The 19,282-nt window shown below is 38.5% G+C and overlaps 1 protein-coding gene across 1 annotated transcript in view; it reads right to left on the reverse strand.

Annotated features, from left to right (window-relative positions):
* The window catches only part of LOC150089137 (uncharacterized), a 448,517-nt gene that overhangs the window by 361,705 nt on the left and 67,530 nt on the right, over positions 1–19,282 (reverse strand). Inside the window, exon 4 of the mRNA XM_090389422.1 lies at positions 4,418–4,623. Within this exon, the coding sequence (XP_090245548.1) occupies positions 4,418–4,623 (206 nt within the window). The remainder of the gene's footprint in view (positions 1–4,417; positions 4,624–19,282) is intronic.

Consider the following 19,282-nt stretch of genomic DNA (forward strand, 5'->3'; position numbering starts at 1 on the left):
TATTTTTCGCCCAGCAACCCATGTTCTTGATATGTTTTTGAAAGGTTTCTTTAAAATGTCTAATAAATATGTACAGTATTACATTTAATAAATTGTTTCTTATTTTCATTTCGATGCCTTATGCTTTTTTTTTTTTTTATGTACTTACTCTCTACGTTTGTCTATGTACATAGTCATATTATGTAGGTAAATACACATAATACGTACAGACAAAATTTTAGACTAATTTTTGTTATATATTTCATACTTTGGAACGGAACCCTTTTATTACCATGGGCGCCATAACTCAGTATTCGCGTTTCCAGTATTCGCGGAATTTCTCAGGAACGTAACCCCCGTGAATAGCGGGGGTTTACTGTATTTGTATTAAGAGGAAAAGTCAAGAATATTATCATAATAAAGCTATTTTATAAATTACACATATTTTTATTTCATTTTTAATAAAAAATTGAACAAACTAAATAACAAATATTAAACAAAACAATAGAAAATAAACTATAAAATACTTAAACAAACATGGTAATTTTACTGTAATCAATAACAATTAAATGCAATAAATCGGGAGAACTTCAACAAATATTTAACAAAAATAATTGACTTAATGTGCTGCTTGAGCTTGTTTTACAGTAGTTTCTTTAAATCTGGTTCTATTTTATTTAATTTCCAGTGTAAATTTTGCTTGTACATTTGTTCTACATTTGTTTTTTAAATCCAGCATAAAAGAAAATCCTGTTTCGTAGAAATATTTTGAAAAAAATAGCATTAAAAATTTTATTGCTCTTTCTGAAATTTCTTTAAAATAATTCTTAATCCAAAAGTGGATTAAACTGTTGTTTTTTAAATTATCCATTAAATTTCTGTCACAACAAAAAATTTCTAAAAGTTGTTATTTTTCTTCAGAAGAAAGATGGTACATAATATGATGAAAATGGATTCCTGATCCAGTTTTCTTTTTCATAATCTTCTAGGAATTACAATCTGAAATCATGTATTAAGTGAAAACAATGGCTTTTTATATTTGATACTAATTCATGTCTCAATGTTAAATTATTTTCTCCAAAAAAATTTTCGAAAAGTTGGTAGGAAACTTAAGACTTATTTATCCAAGTCTTTGATGATTAACTCAAGTTTTGTATTAAGAGGAAAAGTCAAGAATATTATCATAATAAAATTATGTTAGAAATTATACATATTTTTATTTCATTTTTAATACAAAAATTGAACAAACTAAATAACAAATATTAAACAAAACAATAGAAAATAAACTATAAAATACTTAAATAACATGGTGATTTAACTGTAATCGATAACAATTAAATGCAATAAATCCGGAAAAACTTGAACAAATATTTAACAAAAATAATTGACTTAATGTTTTTTTATTGTTGTATTTACTTTGTCACTAACAATGAAAAGGGCCACATTTGGTCCTTGTAAAGTTAAATTCAGATCATTAAGTCTTCAAAAAGATCAGCTAAATATGCTAATCCGTCCAACCATAATTCATCAGAGAAATAGTCTTTTAATTCACATTTTGAAACGCGAAGGAAAACTCGCACTTCTGATCAAAATTTAAAAAGTATGATTTAAAACTTTAACTCCAGACAACCATCTAGCTTCACTATGCAGTAGTATTTTTTGTGGTCACTCCCCATCTCTTGTCATAAAATTTTGAACATTTCCAAATTTAGTGCATGGGATTTAATAAAATTAACTCTTAACCGATTGATCTAAAACAGTCTCAGTTCTTCGGGTATTGCTTTTGCAACCAAGGCTTAACAGTGAATACTGCAGTGAGTGAACTTAGCTTCAGAAGCAACTTTCTTTATTGTAGCTACAAAAAAGCAATGCTTTTTCTGTTAAAGCCTGATCTCTATCAGTAATTTTTCGTGAAAAAAAAAAAAAACACACACACCAATGCAATTCTTTTAAAGAATATTGTGTTCCACCATAAAAATGTCCAATTTTTTAAGGATGTAAAACTGCTGGAACAAGTACAGAGAAGGGCAACAAGATTAGTGATTGGAACAAGGGTTGTTCTTATGAAGAAAGGCTTAGGTTTTGCAAATTACAGTGTCTGGAGACTAGGCACCTGTGAGGTGATCTGATTGAAGTGTATAAGGCCTTGAATCGCTTGAGTCCCATCATGAGATGGGAAGAATCCCATCAGCACTGAGCATGCTCAATGCTGATGGGATTCTTCCACTTCCCAGATTAATCGCCTGAGGGGACATAAATTGAAATTGAGGAAAGATGGTTGTAGAATATATGTGAAGATATTTGCCTTTAGCCAGCAAGTGTATGATTGTTGGAACAAACTGCCATCTGTCATTGTAGAAGTTGACAACTTAAATAAATTCAAGGCAAAACTAGACAAACATTTGGAATGAATGGATGGGTGAAATGGGAAGGGATTTTTTTTTTTTTTTTTGCCTGATGCTGTATAATTGCTTTCTTGCATCATATGCCTCTGCAAATGCTAAATCCTCAATGCTGTACAGTAACTTACTAAAGCAACAATGCATACTGACAGCAATGCTGCCATGTAAGAGAGTTTTCCAGGAAGGAGCAGAAAACAATATAAAATAAGACTCGGTCGCAATTTTAAGCTTTCCAAGAAATATATAGCTATTCACTCAGAGGTTGAACAAACAAAATATTTTAAAATCAACACATGATTTGTGGACTCCTGTTAAAATGAAAAAAGAATGATAAAACATGCAATTATTTACCTTTAGAGGGAGAAATTTTTAATGTTTTATTTTTCTATAATATAAAATGTTTAGGGTGTAAGCCTCAAGCTATGGAAAAGTCTAGACTATGTATAAGTATAGTGCAAAAGAATCAATAATACATAGCCAAATCTGAATGAACAGAATATTAGCAAAGCGGCATCGTTTTAAGTTATATCTCATATTGTGAATACCTTCACAAAAAGTTGCCATGATATTGCACTACTTCGAATAAGTAACACTTGTACCTGAGGAGAAGACTAATGTTACTTATTCTCAGATATAGTTTAAATACATCATACACCATCAGGCATCTCTCATATTGTGGAGTTATACTTCATAACTGTTTTGCCATCATTGCATCACTCAGGTACCTACCCACCCACCGAAGAAGGGCCAAATAGCCCTGCAACAGTGCCGTCTGGGTGGTGGTATCCATCTGAGAATAAGTAACATTAGTCTTCTCCTCAGGTGACCCTTGTGAACAACTTGTAGATGTGGGATAACAAGCTAATTGGTCTATAATTTCCAATTTATGATTTATCTCCTTTCTTATGCAGCAAAACTAGGATTGCATTATTCCACTGCTTAGGCGTCACACCTTTTCTAATGCACTTTATGAAGAGCCTTGCCAGTTTTTGTGTTATGTCTCTTCCTCCCAATTTTAACAACTCTACAGTAACTTCATCTTCCCCCCAGGGCTTTCTGATTCTTCATTTTCTTCAATGCATGTTCTACCTCATCAGGAAGAATATCGGGTATGTCGTATGTGTTGCTACTTTGCAATCCATCTTCCCCACTGCTGGCATCATTCCCCTGCTCCTTGTATAATTCTCTATAGTAGTCTTCTGCTATTTGAATTGTCTTCTCTGCTGTTTATAAGTACACCATCGCTATTCTTCAATTTCAGTATCATTTGTCTTTCTGTATTACTGCTCATGGCTGCTGATTTAAATCCTTTGTTTTCCCTTAATGCTTGTTCTACTTTTCTTGTGTTAAATCTTCTTATGTCCTCTCTGAGTCTCTTTCTAATGGCTTTGCATAACTCAGTATACTCAATTTTCTCCCTGTCAGTGTTTTTCTTGCTTTTCATTTGTCACCTTTGGTTCATCATGACAAGTGTTTCTTGACTAATTTTTTCTTCTTTGGATTTCTTTTTCCTTATAGGTTTCTTGGGCTCTATCACTTTCAGAAAGTTGTAATATTCCTCGTCGATATCTTGGTCCTGAGCAGTCTGCAGAAGCTCAAACTTGTTCTTAAGTTCCAGTACATACTGCTTTTTCTCCTCTTCTGTTATCTCGAAGACCTTTGGTTCTAACCATTGACTGTCCTTACTGTTGCTTACACTCGTGTCACGCTTTTATTGCCTTACGTGACTATGCCCGGACATTCTGTTTCATATTAGCATTTATGTCACAGCTGATGAAGAGTCCCTCAGACTCAAAAGCTACTTTTTGTTTTAGTGTTAATTTTTTATTTATTCCATTCATTTGTTTACCTTGATTTGTACCTGTAGTTTCTGTTAAAGTCTATCTTGCTTGTACCTGCAATTTTCATTGTTATTTCCGTTCCTCCAGTGGAGAACAATATTCATACTTTCTAACTACCTATCTCATTACTACAACATATGAAAATTTAGGTCCCTTGAAGCTGATATTAAGGAGGTTTTACTGAATGTAACTTACTTTTTGAGCTTTTGCTTGACTCTAATTATGAAATATTCTGTCCACAATGTAGGTCTCATTGTTCTTGGAATGACAGATGACTGTTGTTTAAATGCAAGTGTAATTTTTTTGTATAAAGTTGGATCTTGGGATAACATAGCTGCAAGTGTCACCCCAATCACTTCAGAAGGTAGTGAATAATGATTCTTCTGACTTTTCTTTTTATTCTATGTAATAAAGTAAAACATTTGATTATGTTACAAAAACTAATTTAAAAAAATAAATAATTTAAGAATATAAATTTAGCTCAAACTGAATTATTAAATTATGCAATTTTTTGTTTTCTGAAAAATTAATTACTTTTCTATCTCACTAATATTTTACACCAGCTGTGTGTAATATGTGGCAAACATCTCAAAATAGTAAGCACAGTTTTGAATAGTCCTAAGTCATCCCGAGACACAGAAACATTTCTGCTTCATCTAGTGTCTCATTTTCAAACAGAAATATATAAGGATGATCACATTATTTACATTGATATAAATAATGTGACCATCCATATATTTGTGAACAAGTGAAATCAAAACAAATAAGACCAATCAGATTTTGACTAACAGATATTCACCTTTATTCATTTCTAAGAATTAGTATCAAGAAGTTTGAACAAAATTAATAAAAAATAAAAAAAATTATGGTAAAAGCAGTCCAAGTTCACATTAACGTGAACTATAAGACTTAAAACTTCATATCCATTTGGATTCTTAACTTTAGGCTTCTTTAATGTGCCATATTACAATATCATTAATGTTTTATCATAAAAGAAAAACATTAAAACATCTGACTTCATTAGTATTAGTAGAGGCATATGATGCAAGCAAGCAAGTTTATATCACATCAACCATATAAAAAAATAAAATAAAATAATAATAATAAAAAATTCCCATTTCACCAATTCATTTGCACCAAACGTTTGTGCAATTCTTCCTTGAATTTATTTAAGCTATCAACTTCCACAGAGACAGATGGAAGTTTGTTTCAGCAATCAACCACCAGCTACCTAAAGGCAAATTTCCGCACATTAATGATACAACTGTCTTGTCTTGTCTTTCCTCAACTTGAATTTATGCCCCCTAAAATGGTAATCTGAGCAAGAGAAAGAATCCCATCAGCATTAAGCTTGCTGAAACCATTCAAGGCATTATACACCTCAATCAGATCACCTCACAGGTACAAGTTTTCAAATACTGCAATTTGCAGAACTTCAGACTTTCTTAGGAGAACACCTTTGTTCCCCTCATGAATCACATTGCCCTTCTCTGTACTTGTTCCAGCAGCTCCATATCTTTCCTAAAATGAAGCCTCCAAACCTGTATGTAGTACTCAAGGTGTGGCCTGACCATTGCCTTATAGGGATAATCACATCCTTATCCTGACTAGCAAAGTTCCTGAATATCAATGACAAGACCCCATCAGTTGCTCTGGCAGCCTGGCTGCACAAATACCTGCAGGTCTTTTTCATTCTCCACTACTCCGAGTGTAGCACCACAGAGTTGGTACGTTACCCTGGGATTACTGCTACTACTTGGCATTTGTCAACGTTAAATTCAGTTTCCAGCTATCAGCCAATCTTCTCAACTTTTCTAGATCCTGTTGCAGTGGCGTACTGTCATTACAGTCATTAACAACCCTGCCAACCTTCGTATCATCTGCAAACTTGGACGCTAAGTCCAATATACCTTCATCGATATCACTGATAATATAGAAAACAAAATTGGCCCAATACCAAACCTAGGGGACTCCACTAATAACAACAGTCCACAAAGAGCAGTGTCCATTGATTGTCACTGTCTTCTCAACCTCCCCTTTACCCATAGAAACAACTTGCCCATAATGCCATACTGCTCCAATTTGAACAGCAGTCTTCCCTGTGCAGCAGTATAAAAAACTTTCCTAAAATCCAAGTATATGATATCAAAATTATTTTTTGCATCCCGTTCTTTTGTGACTACATCACAGTATCCAATCAAATTGGCCAGGCAAAACTTTCTCTTAACAAACACATGATGTGTCTGAACTATTATTGCAGTCTTGTCTACATGAAAATGTAACGATTCTTTAACCAGTGTCAGTTATTTTCCTGAACAGAAGTTAAACTAACAGACCTGTAATTATTCGTTCACCCTTTAATCCCGCTTTGTGAATTGGAGATACATTTGCAGATCTCATGTCCATGGGTGGATCCCGTCCACCCCAGGTGCCTTTCTTATGTTTAACTTTAACCATTTCTCTTCCACTTTCCTGCCAGTTATTACAATATCATTCAACTCCCTGTTAGAGTTTCAAACAGTTCTGGCTTCCACTTCCCTACACAATTTGATAATCTTCTGGCATTTTCAATCCATAATAACTCCTCATGTGTGAATGTAAATGCAAAATACTGATTCGGTTTGTCAGCTATCTGAGCACAATCATCAACAGTCAAACCATCGATATGAAATCAACCAATCTGATTCATTCCCTTCCTTCTAGAGTTTACATAAGTAAAGATGTCTTTGCTGTTTTTCTTTGCACCCTTTGCATAAGAATTCCAGTAATTTCTGACTTGATTACAGTCTAGCTTATATCTCCCTTGTCTTCTGTGTCGCATGGTAATTTATATGCATCCCATGCATTTTTCTTCTCTGCCACGAATTTCACTGATGAAATTCGTGGCAGACATCCATTTAGGCCTACACCTCGAACAGTATTTCTTAGTTAGTATAAAAGCCCATTAGATTCCAATATTTATTCCTTGAATGTTTCCCATTTAGAATTTGCTATTGGTAATATCATCAATTGGTCACACTTTTTAGAATTTAAAAACTGTCTGAGACCATGTAGTCACCTTTATGAAAATAAAAACCTTTCCCTATACCCCAATGGTAGTTACAACTTTAAGTAAATCCCAAATCAGTACCACCCAGTGGTTCTGTTATTTGCAGTTTCTTAATGCATGAATAATCACTGCTGATAATCAGATCAAGAGTATTACTTCCTCTGGTTGCCTCTCGAACATGTTGCTGTAGAAAACAGTCATCCAGTAAAACCACAAAAGTCTTGCTAGTGTGCCAGTGACCAACCCACAAATTCCAGTCAATATCTGGAAAGTTAAAATCCCCCATTATAAGACATTCTGATTTACTGCCCCACACTATTTCTCTGCACAATTGCTTGTTATACTCATCAGATTCATTAGGCCTATAACATACACCCACTTTCATTTTTCTTTTCCCAGTGCTTATGTCACACCAAATAGACTCAACATTGCATTGTCCACCTATGTCAATTGGATGCACTTCCTTAAATTTTGTGTTTCTTAACTAACAGCATAACCCGTCCTCCTTTCTTGTCCTGTCTGTAGTTTCTGTACACAATGTACTCCCCAAATTCCAATTCTGCACTGCTTATATCTGTGTGGCACCACGTCTCTGATATCCCAACAGTATCTGCTTTTGATGTCTTTACCAGCACATCAAATTTATTTACTATACTTCTAGAATTGGTGTACATGCAAGTATACATACACCTATTCTTAATTCTTAGTCATCCTAACACAGCCCATGTATTTACTTGTTCCGTGATGACTCCCAGCAGCTGCTGAAATCCCCAGCAACTTGCTCTCTAGGCTGCTGCTCATTACAATAGAATCAGTGAAGAATTGCTTTTGCTTCTGCCTGTGGCTACTGTTAATCTTTTAGTCTGTGAATCCAAGCTAGCAGTGTTCTGATATTCGAGTATATAATATCAGAATTATTATTTGTATCCAGTTCCTTTATTACTGCATTATAGTATCTAATCAAGCTGGTCAGATAAAATCTCCCCCCCCCCCAACAAACCCATGTTGTGAATAAAGTATAACTGCAGTTCGTCTAGATCGTCCAGCATTACTTCTTCAACCAGTGACTCCATTATTTTCCCTGTAATAGAAGTTAAGCTAACAGGTCTGTAATTACTCAAGACACCATCTGATCCCCTTTTCTAAATTGAGATAAACTGGTGCGCAAAACTTAAGGACCAAGACTATTTCTAAAAGTTACAACCGCAAAATCAAATGAAACAGCCTCTGCCAATTTGCATAACTGTGGCCATTCAGTAGAAAGCTGCACATGCAAAAATTTTAATCGTGATGAGAGGGCTCACATAAACAGATAAAAGCAGCAGTTCAGAAGTTATGTGCAAATTACCAAATGGTGAACACCACGATTGTTACAGACATTGATTGGTTTCATACAATGCTACTCACAACAAAATGGCCAGTAGACAATATCCGGATGACTTTACCTGGGGTCGAATAATTAGGAAGGTCAAAGTGCGGGGAGTGTGGCTGCAGAGTTCGGTATCACCCACAGCATCATCTCACGTGCGTGGTCGGCCTTCAGAATGACTGGTACAGCTGTTCGAAGACCAGTGGTGGTGGTCGTCCACAAGAAACAATGCCCAATGAGGACCGCTACATACTCCTATAGGCCAAGAAGGACTGACACCATACAGCGGGATCCACTGCAAACCAGCTGCACAGGATATCACGGTTCACTGTGGCCAGGCAACTCCAAAAAGGTGGATTGTTTGACCGATGGCCAGTACGCTGTGTCCATTTAACACCTGCCCATCGGAGACACCGTTTACAGTGGTGCATCAAACACAAGGACTGGACAACAGTGCAATGGGGTAAGGTACTCTTTACCGACAAGAGTAGATTCAGTCTCAGCAGCGATTCTGGATGTCAGATAATCTGGCAAGAGGTTGGCACACGGTATCACGCCCGCGAACATCGCTGAAAGGGATCGATATGGCAGTTGAGATGTTCTCGTCTGGAGAGGCGTTACCTTAGATGGACATACACAACTCCAGATACTGGAAGGCGATACTGTTACGAGTGCACGCTACTGTACTGAGGCAATTCTTCCCCATGTGCATCTGTTCCGAGGTGTCACTGGCCCCGAGTTCGTGTTTATGGATGATAACACCACAACCCATCACACTGCAGCTGTTGATATACTTTTGGAAATTGAGGATATTATTCGTATGGACTGGCCTACCCGTTTCCTCCGATCTAAATCCTGTCAAACACATATGGAATGCTCTGGGGAGATGCCTAGTGGCACATCCACACCCACCAGAAAATGTTCACTAGCTGAAGATGGCACTGACAGAGGATTGGATGATGTTACTGCAAGAACTTATCAACAACATTGTTCTAAGTATGGACAGGTGGTGCAAAGCCTTCATTGACATTAGGGGTGGCCATAACTCCTACTGGAGGACCATCTCTTCCCTTTGTTCCATCTTTGGCAGTGATGCATCTGTATCATATCATGGCAGCCAGTGCTATGTTGCATTTTTGAATAAAGTCCCTCTGTACCGTTTTGTTTCTGTTGTTGTGTTGGTGTTGTTTCCTTCATCATTTCTGTACCTCACGAGGTTCCTTTGGTATGCTTTTCCCATATGTAAATATATTTCCCATACATATGTAAACTCTAGAAGGAAGGGGATGAATCAGATTGGTCCACTTGATATTGATGGGTCAATAGTTGATGACCCTGCTCAGGTAGCTAACAAACTAAATGAATATTTTGCATCGACATTCACACATGAGGAGTTATTCAGCAAGGGGAATGCCAGAGGTGTATTCAACTCTAGCAGTAAGCTACAGAATCTTGAAATAACTGGGAGTAAAGTGGAGGAGAAACTGTTGAAGATAAACACAAGAAAGGCACCCGGGGTGGATGGGATCTATCCAGTTATATTAAAGGAGGCAGCAAAGGAAGTAGGCAAACACTTAGCCATAATTATGAGAGCTTCCTTGGACTCAGGGGAGGTACCCATAGACTGGAAATGTGCAAATGTGACCCCAATTCACAAAGGAGGATCAAAGGCTGACACAAGTAATTATAGACCTGTGAGCTTAACTTCCAGGAAAGGAAGTTAAGCTCACAGGTCTCTGTTCCAGGAAAATTAATGGAGGCACTGGTTAAAGAAGCACTGCAGGATCATTTAGACAAGACTTCAGTTATAGCTCGGACACAGCATGGTTTTGTTAAAGGGAAGTCTTGCCTGACCAATCTGATTGGATATTATGATGCAGTCACAAAAGAACTGGATGCAGGGAATAACTTTGATATTATATACTTGGATCTTAGAAAGGCTTTTGATACTGTTGCACATGGAAGACTGCTACACAAATTGGAGCAGTGTGACATTGGAGGCAAATTGCTGCTATGGATAAAGGGGTGGTTGAGGGGGAGAAGACAGAGAGTGGTAATCAATGGACACTGCTCATCGTGGACTAATGTTATTAGTGGAGTCCCTCAGGGCTCAGTGTTGGGTCCATTATTGTTTTCTGTATTTATAAATGATATTGATGATGGTATATCAAGCTTAATGTCCAAGTTTGCAGACGATACAAAGGTTGGCAGGGTTGTCAAGGACACTACTGACACTATGCTGCTGCAACAGGATCTGGAAAGGTTGAGCAGATAGGCTGAGAGATGGCAAATGAAGTTTAACATTGACAAATGTAAAGTACTACACATGGGAAACAGCAACCCCAGAGCAATGTATCAACTCTGTGGTACTATACTGACAGTGGTAGAGAATGAAAGGGACTTGGGGGTGGTTGTGCAGGCAGATATGAAGTTCTCTGAGCAGTGCAGACGGGCTGCAAGAGTAGCTCATGGAGTATTGTCAATGATATACAGGAATTTTTCCAGCAGGGATAAGGAGGTGATTATTCCCTTGTATAAGGCAATGGTCAGGCCACACCTAGAGTACTGTATACAGGTCGGGAGGTCTCATTTCAAGAAGGATGTAGAGCTGCTGGAACGAGTACAGAGAAGGGCAACAAGATTAGTGAATGGAACAAAGGGGTGCTCTTACGAAGAAAGGCTTAAGTTTTGCAAATTACAGTGTCTGGAGACTAGGCACCAGCGAGGTGATCTGATAGAGGTGTATAAAGCCTTGAATGGTTTGAACATGCTCAATGCTGATGGGATTCTTCCTCTAGCTCAGAATAATCACCTGAGAGGACATAAATTCAAATTGAGGAAAGACAGATGTAGGATAGACGTGCGGAAATTTGCCTTTAGCCAGCGGGTGGTTGGTTGGTGGAACAGACTTCCATCCCTTGTGGTGGAGGTTGATAGCCTAAATAAGTTTAAGGCTCAGCTGGACAGGTATTTGGAACGAACAGAGGGGTGAAGTGGAAGTGGGTTTTTTTTTTTTTTTTTTTGGCTGATGCTGCATAAGCTTGCTTTCTTGCATCAAATGCCTCTACTAATGCTAATGCTAATATCCAGGCCACTCCTATGAGAAGCTACAGGTGAAAACCTGACTGGTCCTTAAGTTTTGCACACTAGTGTACATTCCCACATCTGCAGTTCAAAGGGACCTTCTCTAAATCCATAGATGCTCTCATAATTATGGATAAGGGTTTGCTTAGTTCCCTTGCTGCCTTTCTAATATAAGTGGTTAGATCCCATCAACCCCAGGTGCCTTTTTTATGTTTCTCTTCCACTTTCCTCTCAGTTGTTACAAAATCATTTAGCTCACTACTAGAGTTAGATAAACTTTTGGCATCCACTTCCCTAAAGAATTTGTCATGAGTGAATAAATGCAAAATACTTATTCAGTTTGTCAGCAACTTGAGCAGGATCATAAATATTAACCCATAGATATCAAGTACACCAATGTGATTCATCCCCCTCCTCTAGTGTTTACATAAATACAAAAGTCTTTGCTGTTTTTCTTTGCCAAAGGTTCCCCATAATCAGACTTGGCTTGCTGAACCTTCCTTCTGACTTTATTGTAGACTAGCTTACATCCACCAAAGGCTTCTGGATCACCTGATAATTTATATGCATCCCATTCATTTTTCTTCTCTACCACTAAATGTCTCAATAGTTCATCTAATATTATTGAAATGTCAAGCAAAGAACTTTTGGGTATTAATAGTAATTTGCTTAGTAAATGCCATCTCAAAAAATTTGATTACAGAACAACCATAAAAAATTAAATTTCTGAAATTGAGCCCTTACCTAGACAGAGAAATAAACCAAAATTACTTGAAAACAATATCAATCCACTAATATCTGTGCCAGAATAATAATGATATGAATTTTCCGAGTGTGCTAAAACATATATTATTCAAAAGTAACCAAATGTGTAAATAAAACCTCATAAAAAAATAACGGCACAGGCCTACATCATAAAACATGATCACTGGCTTTTTTCTTTATTTCTACAATATACCTTACAATAAGACAGGAGACAAAATTTGAAAGAGTGTAGTTCGCTGGTGGAACAGACTTCCATCCCTTGTCATGGAAGTTGATAGCCTAAATAAATTTAAGGCTCAGCTGGACAGGTATTTCGAACGAATGGAGGGGTGAAGTGGAAGTAGGTTTGTTTTTTTGGCTGATGCTACATAAGCTTGCTTTCTTGCATCATATACCTCTACTAATGCTAATGCTAAGAGCTGTAATTTCAACTTAGGTAAAATCAATTATACAAGACAAATAGGATAATCAAAGTAAGTATCATAGGGAAATCTTATCGGATGGTACTGTTCCAAATATTTTTTTATACGACATGGTCTGTTTGTTTGTTTGTTATTCGGTTTTTAGGAGCATTAGCAACTAAGGCCATATTGCTCCGGGGATATGTGGTGGTCATTCCTTGACCTTTCCGCATCCTCCGTATTTGGTGGTTGTGGGCTCGAACCCCGGTCTAATACGACATGGATCACTGAAACCAGTGTCTCATCAAAAATAAGTATATAAATAACAGAACAATGTCGCCATTCTGAAACAATCCAAATGCACACTAAGAAGCAAATAACATATACACTCTTCCAGTGGAGTTGCCGATTATCATGCTAACATCTATGATCTTCCAAATGAAAATAATTCTAAATGGAAGCATTCAGGATCAATCAAAGAAGTTACTAGGCTTTTTATACCAACTAAGAGATAATGTTCATGTCTCAGACCTAAATAGATGTCAGAATAACTGATGAGATTGTGACAAAGAAAAATATTGGGATACATATAAGTTATCAGTTGATATAAATGCTTACAACAGATATAAACTAGTCTGCACAATCAAGTCACAAAGGAGGTTAGGCAAGCTAAGGTATATTATGAGAAGTCTGTGGCAAAAAAATGCAAAGAAAAGCAGCAAAGACTTCTTTACTTATGTAAACACTAGAGGGAAGTGGATGAATCACATTGGTCCACTAGATATCAATGTTTAACTGTTGATGATCCAACTGACTTCATTCCAGGGTACAGTTCTCTTCTCTGCACTTTCGGCAGATATACATTTTTAATAGTGAACACAGGTCTTGAGGTCTTAGGAAGGACAAGGAACTGTTGGAGTGAAAGATTAGTGAAAGGAACAAAGGGGGCACTCTTAACAGGAAAGGCTTCAATCCACAACTGGAGATCCTGGAGAGTAGGAGTTAGGGAGATCTAATTGAGGTGTTTAAGGCTTTGAATGGATTGAGTAAGCTAAATACAGTTGGAATCCTTCATCATTCTCACACTGCACACATGAGGGAGCATAAATTCAAAGTGAGGAAGAATGGCTGCAAAGTAGATGTGTAGAAATTTACCTTCAGCCAGCAGGTGGGTGACTGTTGGAACAAGATCTCATCTGGTATTGTAGAGATAATTTGAATAATTCAATGAACTGTTAGAAGGAATGAACAAGTGATATGGGAAGTATTTGGCTCTTGTTTTTTTTTTTAGGTTGAATGCTGTATAACCTTACTTCCTTGCATCATTTCGCACAACTTTTTTTTTTTTTTTTGGTAGTTGTTGCCGCATAGGCTCCTGTGGCCATAATGTACCTCCCAAGGTTTTTTTGTAGTACTTTGATCCAAGCCCAAGGCGAGAATCAAACCCGCGACATTTGGGTTGCCAGGCCACTTTACCCAACTGGCTAGCCCGGTTGGCTTGGCACTACTACTAATCTTTACTGCCTCATATCTCAGCCAACAGGAGACATATTTAAAACCAAGAAACAACCCAAGAGTGAGCAAATTTGACATTTTTGGGAAATATAAAATACAATAAAGAACAGTTCATGGAGGAGCTGCAATTCTCATCAAGCCAAACAAAACCAATACTGCATATGTATGCTGTGATATTCCCTGTCAAAGGCTTACTAATTTGGAGTCTCCTCTTTTTGATCTCTGGCCTAAATTCTTTAACCTCTACTGTTCCTCCAACTCCACTAATCATGTTCCAACTCAGCATGATTAGTGGAGTGCAGTTCTTAGGTTCAAACATTACAAATGTGTTCCTCCTTTCTAAAGATCATCAATATGTATCATCTTCTCTAACTAGTGATCCGATTAGAACAATTTATCACACACACAAACACTAAATGGGGGGAGAACCATAAAAAACACAGAAATTTTTGTTAGTACTCACCTTTGTATTTTCTCACCATAAGCATGATGCACTAGAGCCATAGTTGCTGATGCACCTTTAAAACCACAATCATATCAAATCAAAATCAACCCAACCATTCAATTATACAATATCATTAGGGTTGCTACTGAGATCACTGCTAGATTCTGAGGTGATCCCTTTGAACTGGAATGAAAATGTTTTACCAGTTCGCAATGGAGGGGCTAAGTTAAAGATGAATAATATCAGTAATTAATTGTTTTATTCACCAGAATGAGTGATTCAGGATACAATAAGGGAACTCTTCATTGAAGGGAATCCTAAAGGGATCACAGCATAGGTTTGCAGTGTCTAGCATAACAAATTTGGTTAATTACTGTAATTAAGCTATTTTGTATACTCAGATTTTAGTAAAGCTTTCAATTTAATCCCACAGAGAGACCACTGTATGAAGTGGCGTGAGCTGGAATAACTCAGAAGATTCTTAAGGCTAACTGAATGGGAAGATCCTCAGAGGACTAACTGAATGAAAGGACAAGAGCATGATAATAAATGGGCATTCTCCAGAACAGAATAGTGTAAAGTGTATTCAGTGTTAAATGGCACTAGGGGTTTCCCTCATCTCCACATTGCTTTCATTGTAGGTGTACCAGTTCACTGGGAAGGCCAGAGATTTAAAAGTGTATGGATATTGTATGAGTGTAGTGTTATGTATTGTTGTTCTTCTGGCCATTTAGCCACTAGACCCCTGCTGGAACCCAACATTGCCCACTCTTGGCCCCATGGAGGCAGACCAGGTACACCAGTATTGAGAAATTATTTACTCAGGCAGGCCCTGCCACCTAGCTTCCTGAGATTTCAGTGGTTAGGGCCTATGGAAAAAAAAAAAGGAGGGGGGGTGATGGACACTAGAATCTAGTTAGGATGAAAGAGATTCACGCATGTGGTAACAATTTGGACACTTAAAAATTTTTCATTGTGTGGGACATTCGCTGGCAATATAGGCAGAGTGGGAAGGGAGACTGAAGACTGGGGGAAAGACAGAAGTACGGGGTTGATAGAGAAGGTGACCCCAAGGTAGAACAGTGGGGCAGGCCCATGCCCCACCAGGAGAAGAAATAGGGGTGGCTGGGAGAGGAGGGGACAGGAGCACTGTTGCCTCCCCCCACCAGGGAAGGGAACGAAAGTGTGTTGGGTTAGAGCCCAGCACAGGTCGCCTATAGAGCATGTGGCAGCAACTGCTGCTGTTCAGTTCAGATGTGATGTTTGGGTTTCCAGTCCACTTGGTTAGCTTATGTTTTGTTTTTTCAAAGGTTATTTCAGTCAGTTTCAGGATCAAGTCTGGTTATCTCAGTTCTAGATATGAGCCCGAGTCGAACCCTATATCCCAGGGTGCAATCGGAGGGTTGGAGTTTCCACTCCATCCATCATCATTTGGGGATATCCTCCATTCACTGTTGTCCTAGTGGGTTTTCACTCTCACTCATTCTTGGCCCATTTAAGTGGGTATGTTTTCCTCATCAATTTGGGTTTTCTCCTGTTCCTTTCAGTTTTGGTCAGATCAAGTCAATGTCCTGGTTTGTTGGTCACTGTGGAAGGCAAGTTTGGTTCTTCTTCAGCTGAAGGCATTTTGCACATGATGAGCATACAAGGCTGAAGGGTATATGTTCATCTTCTGTGCCAGGAGATGATGTTCTCGGTTCTTTGGTGGTGGTGGTGGTGGTGGCAGCAGAGCTGCCGTCTTAGTCAAGCCATGGGAGGTCTAAGGATGAAGTCAGCCTAGCATCTAAGTTATGAGGTGTTCATCGTCTTGTTTTAATTAGTCTGGCCCGTGAATCGCTAGTAGTCGTCTTCTTCTTCTTCTGGAGAACAAGTCCTGGAAAATCACAAAAGTGCCCTATATTCCTCCTCCATGTCTAGGAGATATAGCTCCTGGTCCTGCAGTGTATGTGTAATCCTGATAATTAGGTGGCATCGTAGATCCTCATAGTATTCGCATCTATGCATCAAAACAGAAGCAGAAAGGACTATCAACCAGACCAAAAGCTGTCAATTTGGCATACAAAGGGCCATGTCCTGTTATCAGATAGGTTGTGTTCAGTCCTAGGAGGAACCAGAGAGGGGATGGGGTACACCCTATCAATGTCTGGGATAAATTTTCTTGTGACCTTTCTCTTGGTGGAGTGGGCCCATCTACTCTGCCATGCCTGCTGCAGGTGTTTAATCAGCTTGGTTTTCTCCATTTTATGGTTGTTTGCGGGGTTGGTGGTCTGTCCCACATGGGTTATTTGTACTCTTTTGGCAAGGTAATACAGCATCGCTGTTTTAGCAGGTTCAAGATCCAGCAGAAGAGCACCTGGAAGGCATGCGTACTCACTGTGCAGCAGGCACGGGCAAGCAAAAGAAGGACAGATCTGTGGATGGTATCAAGCATTCTTCTGTTGACTGCAGTTGTGACTTTCTCGTACCAGATTGGTGAGGCATACATGATTATAGGAAGAAAGGTGGTTTTATAGTATACGATTAGGGTGCATTTATCGAGTCCCCAGTCTCTCCTGGTAACTGTGGCGATGAGGGCTGAGTAATTCCTTATTTTGCTTATGTGTTTCAAGTGGGATTGAAATGAGAGGTTGAGGTCCAGGATGACCCCCAGATATTTGAGCTGGGTGTTAAGTTTGAGAGCTGTGTTGCCAAACTTGATCTGTGGCAGTCTTCGAGTTTGTAGTTTTCCTTTTAGGAGCATTGTGCAGGTCTTTGCCAGAGAGATCTGCAGGCAGTGGTTATTATTATTATTAATAGCCATATGGTGCGAGGAAGCCTGAGGCTTATGCTGCACCAGAAAAAAAAAAGTTCCCAAGTTATCGAGAGAGAGAGAGAGAGAGGGCAAAAGTAGAAGGGAATCACCAAGAAAGAGAAGATTGATGATATCCAGCTCGGGACCCTGGGTGTGCCAAGCCCATACTCACCAGATGTGAGCCCCCAGGGTTAAGGCCCATTCCTGTAGTATTGTCAAAGCTGGATTTGCAATGGCTTCTAGATGGGCCCGTGGAGTCTGCAGTTATTGTTACAATAAGGTCATCTGCAAAGGCTTGGGTGTGAGCTTCCAAGTCCATGGCCAGGAACTCATCGAAAACCATGTTCCACAGGAGCGGCCCCAGGACAGATCTTTGGGGGCAACCCCCTGCAGACAGGTCTAGCCAGGCCCCTGTATGGTGCATTTACTTGCATTCTCCTTCTGGACAGGTAAGTTTTCATTATGCTATATAGATTCATTGGTATGGAAGCTTTCCTGAGTCTGGTGAGGACGCTTGGTCACCATATGGTGTCAAACGCCTCCCCCCCCCAAAAATCGATTGAGATGACTGTTTGTTTGTTTGTTTGTTATTTGGTTTTTAGGAGCACTAGCAACTAAGGCCATATTGCTCCAGGGATATGGGGTGGTCATTCCCTGACCTTTCCACATCCTCCGTATTTAGTGGTCATGGGCTCAAACCCCGGTCTAATCAAGAAACGTGTGCTACATACTGCTGCAACCTTTGTATCATCTGCAAACTTGGACATTAAGCCTGATATACCATCATCAATATCACTGAATACAGTGATATTGATGAATACAGAAAACAACACTGAACCCCAGGGGACTCCACTAATAACATTAGTCCACGAAGAGCAGTGTACATTAATTACCACTCTGTCTTCTTCCACTCAACCATCCCTTTATCCATAGCAGCAATTTGCCTCCAATGCCATGCTGCTCCAATTTGTGCAGCAGTCTTCCATGTGCAACAGTATCAAAAGCCTTTCTAAGATTCAAATATATGATATCAAAGTTATTCTTTGCATCCAGTTCCTTTGTGACTACGTCATAATATCCAATCAAATTTGTCAGACAAGACTTCCTCTTAACAAACCCATGCTGTGTCAAAGCTATAACTGAAGTCTTGTCTAAATGATCCTGCAATGCTTCTTTAACCAGTGCCTCCATTAATTTCCCTGGAACAGAAGTTAAACTAATAGGTCTCTAATTACCTGTCTCCCTTTGATCCTCCTTTGTGGATTGGGGTCACATTTGCACTTCTCCAGTCCATGGGTACCTCCCCTGAGTTCAGGGAAGCTCTCATAATTATGGCTAAGGGTTTACTTACTTCCTTTCCTGCCTCCTTTAATACAACTGGATAGATCCCATCCACCCCAGGTGCCTTTTTTATGTTTATCTTCAACAATTTCTCCTCCACTTTACTCTCAGTTATTACAAGATTATCAAGCTTACTGCCAGAGTTTAATACACCTCTGGCATTCCCCTCCCTGATTGTGTGAATGTAGAGGCAAAATATTCATTTAATTTGTTAGCTACCTGAGCATTATGTGTTTGTAGATAGTTCAAGTTATTTATAAAACTCTCCCATGTGACATAACAATTATCAAGTTTCCAGTA

This window comes from Mastigoproctus giganteus, chromosome 2 (genome assembly GCF_048544385.1).
Source record: "Mastigoproctus giganteus isolate SK-2022 chromosome 2, ASM4854438v1, whole genome shotgun sequence".
NCBI classification, from domain to species: Eukaryota; Metazoa; Arthropoda; class Arachnida; order Uropygi; family Thelyphonidae; genus Mastigoproctus; species Mastigoproctus giganteus.